At 45.4% G+C, this 12881-nt stretch overlaps 1 protein-coding gene across 3 annotated transcripts in view; it reads right to left on the minus strand.

Annotated features, from left to right (window-relative positions):
- ACOXL (acyl-CoA oxidase like) overlaps positions 1-12881 on the minus strand; it is a 388168-nt gene that overhangs the window by 78011 nt on the left and 297276 nt on the right. For 2 of the 3 annotated variants that reach the window (XM_008962870.5, XM_055107423.2), the window contains one exon: positions 10110-10197. The exons of the other annotated variant lie outside the window; for it this stretch is intronic. In XM_008962870.5, coding sequence (XP_008961118.3) covers positions 10110-10197 — 88 coding nt within the window. The remainder of the gene's footprint in view (positions 1-10109; positions 10198-12881) is intronic. 3 annotated transcript variants of the gene reach the window in all.

Here is a 12881-nt window from a genome sequence, read left to right on the forward strand (position 1 = left end):
CAGTGGTCACCTGCTTTCCTGAATGGCAGAGCCCTTTCAGCTTGGGGCAAATGCACCATTCACTCAGGAAGAGATGACGGCGCAGCTCATCTGGACCCCTTCTGGAGCCCACGGACTCCCTGTGTGCAGGGGGCTGCCCTCCCCCAGGTGGACAGTGGCACGCTCTCCCCTATTTGACATGGCCTTGGCTCACCATGGCCAAAGGCTGCTTCCTGGGGCCTGCTCCAGTCTTAGCCAAGAGCAAGGTGTAAAGCCGGGGGCAGCCAGAGGCGGCAGCCACTGTCACCACATCTTTTCCCCAGTGTCATCTCCAGCAGCCAGTGTGAGCCTCCCCATGGCCCGGCTCTGTCCCACCTGCAGATCCCCCTTCACCTGCATGGAAGGACAACTTTGACACTAACACTAGCTGGAGGCCACCACAACCACCACTGTCCCATCAGCGGAACAAGAGTCAGCCAATTTTGGGAAACAAACACTGTGGACTCCAGTGTCACACTTAAATTGGGAAGATAATGGATAGGACAGCTGCAATTGCCTCATGCGTGGCAATGATCCTGTTTTCCACCTTGCAGCGATTCGCCCTCCCATTTAATATAGTGCTCAGGCTCAGGACCTGGATGTTATGAGGCCCTGCAGTCCTCTCTGCCACGTGCCTGTCTCGGCATCTGCATGTGTGGCCCCAGGTCATGCATGTGCCACACGTCCAAGCTGAGTTGGACCCAGTTCTCTCCTCTCCACCTTGGTGCCCAGAAGCAGCCCTTCCCTCGTCACCCTTGGCTTTTCCTCATAGCTCACCCTCCACCTGGAGGCCCTCCAGAACCCACCCCTCCACGCAGGCCTGCTGCTGTTGCTCCTCAGTTCCTGTCCTCAGAGCTGTCCACCTCCACACCTGAAAAACCTTCCCAAAGCTTTTTCCAAGACTCCCCACTGACAGTGGGAGTTGACAATGACAGCTACGGGCCTTGGCACTCAGGCCCTGTGGGACCTTGCTGTTCACCCTCACATTGGCCCTACACCCCGACCACACCAAGCCACAAGCACTTTCCCAAGTCATCCACGCACTTCATGCCTCCCTCCTGGTTCTTCCATCTGCTCGGAATGTCCTTCCCACCTTCCAGATAGCTAAATTCTACCTGCCCTTCAAAAGGCAAAGTCTCAAATGCTGCTTGCCTCACTGGAACTTCGTGGGGAGCCGCGTGGACCCTGCACCCCCTGCCCAGCTTGTGTCTCTTCTGTGTTCTCTCAGGGCTCCTAGTCTACGGGGGCTCTCAACTCAGTTCTCACCAGTGCTCCTTGGGAGCAGGGGCTGTTTCATACCTGACCTTTTATTCCTGGAGTGTAACACAGTCCTTGGCACACGGCAGGACTTCAACAAATATGGGGCGAGAAGGGTGGATAAGGGAATGAGGAAGGGTGCTCCACATCAGGATTGTTTCCGAAGGATAACTGAGTAGATGCCAGATTCAGGAGGGGCAGCTCCATAGTTACAAGGTTTATTTTTCATGCAGCAGTAGGAGGCTGAGAGATGGAGCAAGCCGCAGCTTCTCAGGACCTTCTGCTGTATTGGTCCTATGGTCTGAGGCAATATTGTGATTCTATTCCATAGGACCAACATGGTCTGTGTGATTCTTGCAAGAAGAAAGAACAGAGCAAACTGAGCTCAGCTGCTCACAGCTGCCACAGGTCCTGAGCAGCTGCGACCTTAGGCACCTCTGGTGTTAGGGCAGAACCTGGGTGTCTCCTTACAATAGCACAATTGCTAGAAAAACTCAACTGCATGCCCATGGCCTGGAATGGGTTTGCATAAAATTTATTTTGTCTTAAACTGCTCAGGATTGAAGAATGATAAAATATGCACAAGGCAAGGAACTCTGATATCCACTGCACCAAGAAGCTGGTTTACATACTGAGAAACAGCTGTTTTGAACATTTTTGAAAGCCATTTTTTTCTGCTATGTTATGTTTTCTAGACTAACCTACTTGCATGATTCATGCACTTTAATCTTCTAGCTCACAGAAAGAACTGGTTAGAAGCCATCTCTACTACAAAGTCCTTTGTTGCTGCACTCCTGGACACAGAAGAATTTTCACCCATAGTTATAAAAATCTATGAGAATTATTTTATTTTCCAGGTGGCCAATGAAGGGAGAACTTCTGAGTGATTTTCAGGGGCAAAAAAGAATCACAAGAGATAGGGGCCAGCAATCTCTACTTACACTAATGTTATATAAAAATTCAAAAGTATTCAATATCTGCTTTCATAAGCCAGAGCTGAGATTCTACGTGTCAGTAGACAAAGGTGAAATACTGGTGAAAACCTCACTTTTAATTACCTTGTTAACATATTCCCCCTCTAACATTCTGTGCCACTTTAAGTAGATATCAAAACTTGTTAAACGATTGTATCTCAGAGGATAAATGCTGCTTTTTTTTTTTCTTTTTGGTTCTCATGTTTCGAGTAAAAGCCATCATTTTCAAGTTAATAGAGCATTATGTTTTCTCTGCAAATAAAATCTCATAAGTCATAAGCAAAGAGAGAGGTAAATTCATAAAGAGGAGACAAAGCACTATTTTTCCTCCTGGCACTTGTGATCTCTGATAGGTTAAAAATGATGTTTTTATCTCTGGTGATTTATCAAACTTGAGATTTCACAGAAGATAAACAGATGCATTGAAGAAATAATACATCATCTTAATGCTTCATTTTGACACTTTTGGTATCTAAAAAGCATGTATCTTAAAGAACTCCCCTCCAAAAACTCAATAGTTTCCATGATTTACACATTTAATTCTTGTTTTTAAGACATACTGAAATGAGAACATGCCAGGAGGCACCTTTAAAGAAGATGGCCACATTTGAAACATACAGATTATTTATAGAAGAAAAACTCAAAGAGCTGAAAGAAAATCTGGTTGTCAACAGACAGTTGCTTTTTCTATGTTTTTTTTCTATAGTTCATTTTGGTTTTTGTGTGGGTGGCTCATGTGAGCTCAAAGGTTATTTGCTAAATGTTTTGTGAGATTAGAACATGTCCTTTAAAACCTAAATTTAAATTTATGTTTACTGCAAACATGTTTAACTTTACAATATGTGGTATGGAATAATATTTTTAAATACAAAATTATATCTAGAGTGTGTATGATAAATCAAGAGTTCCTATACTTTTATTTTTATTCACCATTTAGAACGTCTTATTCTCCATCCTGTTCCCAGTGGAAAACTCACAAATACAGTATACTTGGTGCAAATAATTTCTTTTTTTACTTTTGGTGTTACTTTTGCCCATCAATTTTGGTACTAATGTAACCATATTTTGAAACTACTTAGATATTAGAAGTTAAATGAACAGGGGCTGTAGACCAGATCTCTGCAGTCCATCATACAATGTACAATTTTTTGATCACAGAGTGGGAAACAAAGGAGCAAAAACACATTTAAAAAGTGGGAAGGGCTTATTTTATTTTTTATTTTATTTTGCTTCTTTAGAAATGCTGAGCTCCCAGATTCAGCTCCAACGAGCACTGGGAGCCCTGCAACATGGGCAGATGGTAGCAGCCTGCTGGGATTTGAGTCTTCCTTCTGCCTCTTTTAACTGTGTGACCTTAGACAACTTATTAACCTCTCTGTGCCTCGGTTTCCTCAGATGAAAGTTGAGAAGGCAGTGGTTCCTTCCTCACTGCCTAGTGGGGGATTAGAGTTGCTCTGTCCCTAATATTTTGCACAGGGCCTGATAGGCTGAGCCCTCCCTGAATGTTGGCTCCCTTTGCTCCATACGGCCCTAGGGCTTCCACCCATGTTATTTCATTTAATCCTCACAGAAACTCTGTGAAATAGAAAAAAACAAGAAGCATTGTTCAGAGGCAAATCCAGTAAGAGTAGTAGGAAGCAGTCCATGCTAACTTTACCATAAATAAATACACAAAGAAAGACTTTCAAAAACTCAAGACCACCAGAACCCCCATTCTCTGGGATTCATCTGTGGGAAAGAAACCTCTTAGAGAGTGCAGTGGATGGGGCTGAGGAGCTCCACTGTCTGTCTGGGGAAAGCTGTAGGGTTAACCGGCCCCAGGGCAAAGTCATAATGCCACAGCTTATTAGCGCGTGACCCCAAGCAGTTGTTCACCCCTCTGAGCCTCGGTTTCCTCAGTGGGCTTTGCAAGGTTGTTGTGGAGATTAAACAAATTACAAGGGCCCAGCATTTAGCGAGTCTTTGGCAAAGAGAATATTTTCTATAGATGGAGATGGCTGTGATGGCTGTGATCATTACACAGATGGCTGTGTGTTGGCCATTAGACTGGGCTCAAAGGGTGGCATTTCATTAGCATCCAGGTCAAGTACAGCCACTAACTTCTGTTCTTGAGAGTCCTCCATAAAACACACATCATTCGGGTGTCAGACTTTGCTTTTGCCTTTCTTCCCCCTCTCCCCAGGGCAACAGAGTCTTCAGGTCACTGGTGATAAAAAACCACCTCAGAATTTCTCACTTCCTTCAAAGGAGAGTGAGTCAGTGAAGTCTCTAAAGACAGCTTTCTTCAGGGACAAGCTCCCAAGTTCAGGGGTGTGACAGCACTTCTTCAGAAAACAGCATTTGGGGTCTTCTTAGGGCTCAGCTGACCCAAACCTGAAGTTCAACTACATGGCTTGTGGAGATGGAGAAGCTTGGGGAGGGAACCCCAGCATGAAGACCGATGGGCACAACCTGCAGGATGTCAGAGGAGAGCTTTTCACAGAGCTACTAGCATGTTGGGCAGTCTGTGTTCTTAAACCTTCTCTTCCCATGTCTCTTGGCCAATGTGCCATGAAATTAAAATCCACTTTGGCAAAGTGGCATGCTCTGCCAGATTTTTACATACTACGATGCTTCCATCCAGTCAAATTTCCTTCTCATCTTTTTTGTCTAAGAGCCCTCCTTGATGTTAGCACAAGGGACCTCCATGCTCCTACTTCTGCTGGTCTCCATTTCACCAGGCGCCTCCCTCCGACTTCCAATTGGCCACCAGCTTCGTCGCTCTCCCTCAAAGCAATTTTGTGTGTGAGTACAGTCAGAAGGTGAGTTCTCACTTTCGTGTCCCTCCATATTCTGCCAGCTCCTGGATTTCCAGACCTCAAGCATCAGAGACCCAGTGTCCCTGGACTCCCTCGACTCCCCAGGCTGCTCCCAGCCATCACACACACTCTGAAATGGTGACTCTCAACTCCCAGGTTCACCTTTTTCCTACAGGCACTGCTCATAGGCCTAGGATTCGGCCGTGTGACTGAAGTAGAGAAAACAAAGCCAGGGGACATTCCTTCTCTTCCCCAATGTTGGGACCTCCAAGATGCTGGGTCTACTGGGATTTGGCAGTGAATTCCATCTGCCTATTCTTGGTGCAACAGACCTTCTCACTGGTTTCCACTGCCCACACATTTAACGGGTGCTAGACAAAGACGGGGGCCAGAAGCAGGGGCAGTGGCACCCAGGGCTCCTTCCCTCCCTCCCTCCCTCCCTCCCTCCCTCAGGCCACTTGTGTGGGGCCACATGAGACTTCTCTAAAGTTAGACACACCAGCAGATGGGTACTTGGGAGAAGGCACACAGGTGTCACAGCCAACTAGCACCTCTGGTCCTCCCACTCTTCCCCTCCCCTCCAGGCCTCCACCTCCAGTAGTAACAGAAAAACACTGCAGAAACCCAACAGTCAAAGAATGAGAAGTGTTGTCTTACAACTTCTGGTTCTACCCCAAGTCGGGTTTGTCCTTCATGATCTTGGATTTAGTTGGGTGAAAAGGGGCAAGTACCTAGATTCACACAGGACTACCGGCTGATGTTGTGGCATTTTGTGTATCTGAGCTTGCATAATGTAATGCACGTTTGAGGAGGCGGTAGGGATATTCCCGTAATTCCCTAGAGGATGAATGCCAAAGCTAAAGCTAAATCAAGGTGAATGTAGTTTATATAAAGAATAGCCCCACTAACAACTGAGAGGAAAATGCTGATCCCGGGAAGAATACTACAACAAGCACTAGTGGATAACATACAGAAATAATGCTTTAATAATGCATGCGATCATGTTGTTATTAACAAAGAAAGTCTTGTTTCAAAACAAATACATCCTCGAGAGGAGTCTGAAATTAATCCCCAATAGGCAGAAATCCACATTATTATATATTCTAATTATAATTACAACCTGCTCTTAATATGAACATTCTAAATTATTAGTCACTTTATTAAGAACCAGAAAGAGGACTTCCTGCTGCATAATGAGAAGTACTCACAAGCTTCGAGAATGAGAAAAGCAAGAGACAATTCTGCACAGAGCTGGAAAGTAGTGGATGTAATTTATTTAATAAAAGTGCCTCCTTTCTCCTTTTTTGTTTAGGAATTGGTACACCCTTAGGGGTTCAGACAGCACCAAGGCTTCAGAGCTGCACTTTCTAGGGCAAGACAAAAATGTGTATCACAGAAAAATAACGATTTATCATTGTAACAGTTACATCTCACTACGGAAACCACCAGAGACTGCTTAACATTTTTATTTCAAACATGGTTTTCCCTAGTCTTCAGGTGACAAACGGAGACAGATGCCAGAAGGTGTTTTTCCATTTGTTCCTAAAAAAAATGGCTACATTCTGAGTTCATTGTCACCTGGGGTGACATTAAGACTGTGCTTTAGGCCGGGGAAGGTGGCTCACGCCTGTAATCCCAGCACTTTGGGAGGCCGAGGCAGGCAGATCACGAGGTCAGGAGATTGAGACCACCCTGGCAAACACAGTGAAACCCCGTCTCTAGTAAAGTACAAAAAATTAGCTGGATGTGGTGGCGGGCACCTGTAGTCCCCAGAGTAGTGAGCAGAGATCATGCCACTGCACTCCAGCCTGGGCGACAGAGCGAGACTGTGTCAAAAAAAAAAAAAAAAAAAGGACTGTGCTTTAACAGACTGATCCTTCTCTTCCTTCCTATGCATTCTTCCTTCAAAAGGCTCCAAAGGCAACATCTGGGTCTGGTCACTGAAGACGGATGGGCTCCTTCTACTTCTCCCATCCCCTGGAGGCCTCTGCCAGAGGGTAACATGCTATTTGAATGTAATGACACGCTGGTGAAATTTTACTGGCTAGTTTTATGTTTAGTGCATCCTTATCTTTAGGACCCGTTCTGTACAGACCTCCTCATTACAGATGGATTTCTCGATTTCAAAACATTCCTGGGCTTTCTAAAGGCTGTCATTGAACTAATTCTTATGATTTTTCTTCCATTACTTTCTTTATACTTCCAAGTCCTCTTTATCTGACATTGAACCTGAAGCCAGTTTCCTGAAAATAATCACTTGTGCTACTGTGGTTATGAACCAATAAAAGGTTCAGGGTTGATTTGGATTTATTTTGTACTGTGCCATCATCAAATCCTTGATATTTTCTCCGGGTGTGAAGACCTCATACACTCAGACTTAACCTGTTTCATTTTCCTCTTTTTCTTCCCTTTAAGGAACAAGGTCGAAAATGTTCTACTTTGGTTATAAGAACTAAGGTTTTCCTAGAGTAGTGATTAGCGGTAATAAAAAGGTTTTATTAAACATTAACAAATAGCCAGATGCAAAGGCAAGAGCTTTGGAGCGTTGTCTCATTTAATCTTTCCAACAGCCCCACGAGGTAAATATCATGCTCTCTACATTTTATAAATGAGGAAGAAACTGAAGCTCAGAGAGGGTTTGTAACTCACTCACAGTCACACAGCTGGTAGAGGTAAAGCCGGGATCTGAACCTGGTGACCTGGCTCCAGAGCCCCCATCCTCAGTCCTCACTAAGCTCCACTGTGCTCTCAGCAAGCAGGCTGTGCAGCCCAAGGCTCAGCTATCGTGTTTCTAAGGTGAAATTAATTGTGCAGTGATTCTTTGACTTCCCCCTTCCTTTTCAAACTTGATCACATTTCTGAATGTTTAGAAGTTTTGCACCTGGAGTCCATATAGTCCATCCTCATGTCCCAGGAAGGGCGATATCTGTGGTCAGTACGTAGGGGCCCAGAGGGAGGAGCCAGGGCCACACCACCCCTGAGAGTGAAGCCAGTACTAGTCTACCTACAGTGAATGAGAAGGCCCAAGACACAATCGCCTTCAATCAGGCTGTCTCAAGTGCTGTTTCATACCCCAGATATGTTTCAGCCCGATGAGCAAATCTGAAGAAATAACCCACCAACAGAAGAAGGGTGGTTTACATAAATTTCTTACAGGAATGAGGTTGATGCTGAGTGTATGGAGATAGTCCAGGGAAGTAGACACACCGTGGGCTCCAGGGTCTGGAGCAGGTCACAGGGGACACTCAGATCTCCAGCCAGGCCTGAGGGCACGAGCTGTCTTGATAGTGTGACTTCCTGCAACCTCCTAATTATAACTGAATTCTATCTGAAGATATGCTCGTAGAACAGATAGGGCACGTACTGATGACTTGGTGGTTGGATTTTATTTCTGATGAATAAACTGGCATTTAGATTTAAATATGACTCATTTTTGAGTCCAATTAAGATAAGTCAGTTTCTCTGAGCCTGATACACTGTGAGTGGGCAATACATTAAAAATGTTGAGTCTGCAAATGAGGGGACCCAATCCTGTGCCTTCATGACCCATACATAGTCCCTGATGCTCCTGGTCCCTCTCCTTGCTCCTCCTCCATGTCCCAGGAAGCAGAAAGTGGAACTCAGTCAGAATCAGTAAGGCTAATGCGGTCATGGTCATTTCAGAGTGTGGTCACTGGGTGGAGACCAGTCTCTGGGGAGGTGTTCCCATGGGGCCCCTGCTTCCCGTCCCATCAGAAACCTGTGCTCTTGGCACATTTACTCCAGAGCCCTGTGTTAGGAGGCTCACCCAAAGGTGCAAGGTCCCAAGAGCTGGTCCTTAGAAGGAAGGAAGAAGCTGGGCTCAGTCTGAGCCTAAAGCACTCACTCCAATCCAGCTCTCATCAGAGCTCCTAGGGCGGCTCCCACACATTCCTGCAGGTATAGTCACATGGCACTGAATCACATGCACTTTGCTCTTTTGGAACTGCCCAGTTAGGGAGGAAGGGGGATGGTCAGGCTGGGAGGTTGTGTTGGATGCAGGCACACTCCTAGGTTCCTGGCCATAATACCTGCCCTGATCCCACCGAGGAGCCCATCTCCATCCCATGAGATAGTGCCCCAGATGCAAGCTGTGGTATGACCAAACCCAGCCCTCCTAGGGCCAGCAGTGACCCAGTGTGATGAAAAATCACATAAAGCTACCAACTCAGTGAAGGGCTGGCCTTTCTCTTTTAACAGCTTCTTCCCATAGATCAGGGCATGATGATAAACAAACTGATGATTCTTGAAATTAAACAATAATTTCAATGATAAGCTGTCATGGATCTTACTTGGCGTTCAGTGTTTCATTTTATTTTGCTATTTTGGTCGACGGAAGCCAAAATGAATACTCAAGTTTCTCAATCTCAGCATTACTGTCATTTGGGGCTAGACAATTCTTGGTTGCAGGGGAGTGGTCTGTGCCCTGTAGCATGTGAGCAGCACCCCGGGCCTCCACCCGCTGCGCACCAGTGGCACTACCCCTCTCAGTGTGACAACCAAAAATGTCTCTAAACATTGCCAAACATCCAAACATTGCAAAATTGCCCCTGGTTGAGAACCACTGCTTTAGAAGGTTGACCCAGTTTCTTGCTAATTTGATGATTAGGTTTAAGTAATTCTGGTACTTGAAATTCCTCAGGCAGGACCCCTGTTAAAACACTCTCACTTTATCTGTGTGCACACCCTCCCGTTTAGGAATGAGATCATGGTCAGGCAGAGGGCCACTTCTGAGGGACAGGCATTTTGCCAACTGGCTCCTGTCAAGTGCTTTGTGTGATTGTCAGGTTGTGTTAAGTGAGCTGTTTCTGACTGGTTGAGCATCAGGCTTTGTGGGTGTCATATGGTCAGTGTTCCTAGTAAGTTGGGAGTTGATTTACCACAAGCTTCAAGTCTGTGTAAGTCACTTGGGGCCCTAAATTCAACACACGGACTGTCCCTTCCCTGTGTGTTGGGACTGTCCTTTCCCTGCAGAGCTGTGTCTCCAGGGACCCGTAGACCCCTGAGTCACTCAATTACAAATATTCAACAGGAGCCAACTGACCTCGGTGAGTGTGTGCCAGGGACAGAGAAGCCACGTGGTGCAGACATGAGTTCCAGGCATGGAAAAAATCCTCCTTCTTGGTCTTTACCTGTCCAATCGACAGAAGAAAAATCACCATTGAGGATACTGTGAGAGAGTCTAACTTAATAGCAAGACAGACGGCAAACATCCAAATTTTCAGTACAACATTAAGCATGGACACAGTGCAGAACCTTCTGTAGGCTGGCCTCTGTGACCTGCAAAAACTGCTTGTTAGATGAATAAATATCATACATGTAGAGAAGCCCTGTTTCCATGCTTATATTAATTTATACTAATGGAGGTCACAGACGTTAGAGAAACACGTGAAGGGGAGAACGCAGGCACGGATCAAGTGAGGCTGTTCTGATTGGGTCACTTACTGCCTGAAGAATTCAAAATACCAGAACAAACTACTTGAATCTAATCCTCAACATAACCAGCCCACGTTCCCTCCTTCCTTCCCTTGCAGTCAGGAGCTTCCATTTGTTTCCAAAGTGTTTCTCAAACATGTTATGTCTCAAGAATTGGCACTGGGTAGCTGCCATGTTTGATATATGTGAGGAATTAACATAAACCTGGAGATAGGATCCAGAGTGATGGGGATGTCATTTATGCATCTGACAAATAGCTTTTCTGCATCTACTCTGTGCAAGATAGTCTTTCAATCACTCTAATGAAGCGAGTCTTTTTTCTTTGCTTTGTGTTTTAGTTGGAGGGAAGTGAGGACATATTAATATAACTAGAGTAAAATAAGAATGAAGAAGGCACAGAGAACAGAAAGATACCGAATCACAAAACTAGTAATTACCGTCATTTAGGAGGAGCTGAAGGTCTCAGATTCTTATCTGACCAGACAGGAGAGTTAAATGTGGCCCGTAAAACTTTTCTTTGTTCCTTCTTGACTTTCTTTGTTTCGAAAACCACATGGGTTTAATATTTAAACTTTTAGCATTTTTTTTTTTGTGCTCAAGGAAATAACTCAAATAGAAAGTTACACTCAATGTATCTGCTTCTCATTTGTATTAAACTCACACCCTGACGTGCCCTCTCAGTTAAATAGTTACTTGCTTCCCTGTAGCTCTGCGGTTTCTGCGGGGCCTGGAGATCCACATGTAAAATCCCTCCTGTAACACAGTGCTTTGTGCTCCGGTGGAAAAACAGCGCTGCTGAAAGCCTCTACCCATGTATAATTTAGCAACATCACCTGGGGCCGCAGGCACAGTTTGGAGGACAATGTCATGGGTGCCTCGGGATCCACACCTAACTGGGGCATCTCATGACAATCGAGGGAAAGGATAATGTCTGCTTTGCTCCCTGAATTGATCTCTCTCTGCGCTGGTGTCACAATTACAACTGAAAGGGTGTGGCAGATGCATGCAACTCTCAGGGAACAGCCTGCAGCAGAACATCTTGGCAGGGGGAGGACAAGAGCTGGCCAGACACTTCTGGAAGTTCTGGAAGGAGATGCTGAAGCTCTACCCATTCCACCGTAAAGGACACCACCAGGAAATCCCAGTTAATGTGGTTTAACCTCCTAATCATGCACCGACTATCCCCCACCATTGCATGGGAGGCAGAGAAGAGTAAAACACTGTGCACGTGTATCCAAATAGAATCAAGGGCACTTTTTAATTGTTTTTTTTTTTTAACTCAATGTGTAGAGTAAGTTTTTCACTGGCCCGATCAAAAGAAAACCAGGGACAGAAAACTAACTGGCTGTGCAATGCAGACCCCTGCCTGAAGAAGGGACTTCAGGTGGGAAACTTTGCAGAAAGCCCTGTGCAAAGCTGGCTACGACTGCACCCCTCAGAGTATGAGGAAAAAGGAAAAAAAAACAACAACAACAAGTTCAAGTGAAGAGGAAAGGCCCCTTGAAGGCCTACCAGCCCCCAGCTCCTAAGTGCTCTTCCTTATATGTCAATATCTTGGTGCTGTTGCAGGACATTGGAGCAGGCTCAGTGTAACCTCACCCCTGCTGGCAAGAGGCTCCCTGGCCCCACCTCCAGACCCGCCCCAGGCAGGAAGAAGAGCACCCAGGTCTTGGGGCATGCTGATGGAAAGGCAGCATTCCTAGAATAGGAAAGCAACTGACTGAGAAGCCTCTGTCCCCTTGAATTAGAGTTTATTGGTAGGAAATAAGAGGCTGAAGCCAACTGCGGGCTTCACAGTGATCCTCACGCCCAGATGGGCTGACCTAGGAGCAGTGTAGGCTCTACACACCATTCTGCTGTCAAGTGGTCAAAACGAACACATCAGAAGGTCAAATTCTGGCTCGGCCTCCAAGTGCAGAGACAGCATTAACTTCGAGAGTATTGCTGGCAACCATTATAACCCTCTAATTGCCTATGCAATGCACAAGATTTTAAAATATATGTATTGCACAAACAATATTGTGAAACAACAGAAATCAACTCTCTCATCTTAAAAAAACCTTAATACGAGGTTCCAGGAGGGGATTTAAAAAATGATATGGCTGTTCTTTGCTTCAGGCAATAAACATGCTACTGAAAACCTATGTGTAAATACAGTCTTATGCCAACTAAGCCCTTCTTAAAAATGCACCAGAAAACAGGCTCTGTTTTAAGCACTTAATTGTATTTGCTCATTAAGTCTTCAGAAGCCCTGGAAGTAGATTTTATTAAGACCTTCATTTTGCAGGTAGGAAATTGCAACACAGAAATGTTCAATAACTTGGACAAGGTTGCAGAGCTGAGTTGGAACAGGGTGCCCAGGCCTCTGAGCCCACATCCC

The sequence above is a fragment of the Pan paniscus genome, chromosome 12 (genome assembly GCF_029289425.2).
Source record: "Pan paniscus chromosome 12, NHGRI_mPanPan1-v2.0_pri, whole genome shotgun sequence".
NCBI lineage: Eukaryota > Metazoa > Chordata > Mammalia > Primates > Hominidae > Pan > Pan paniscus.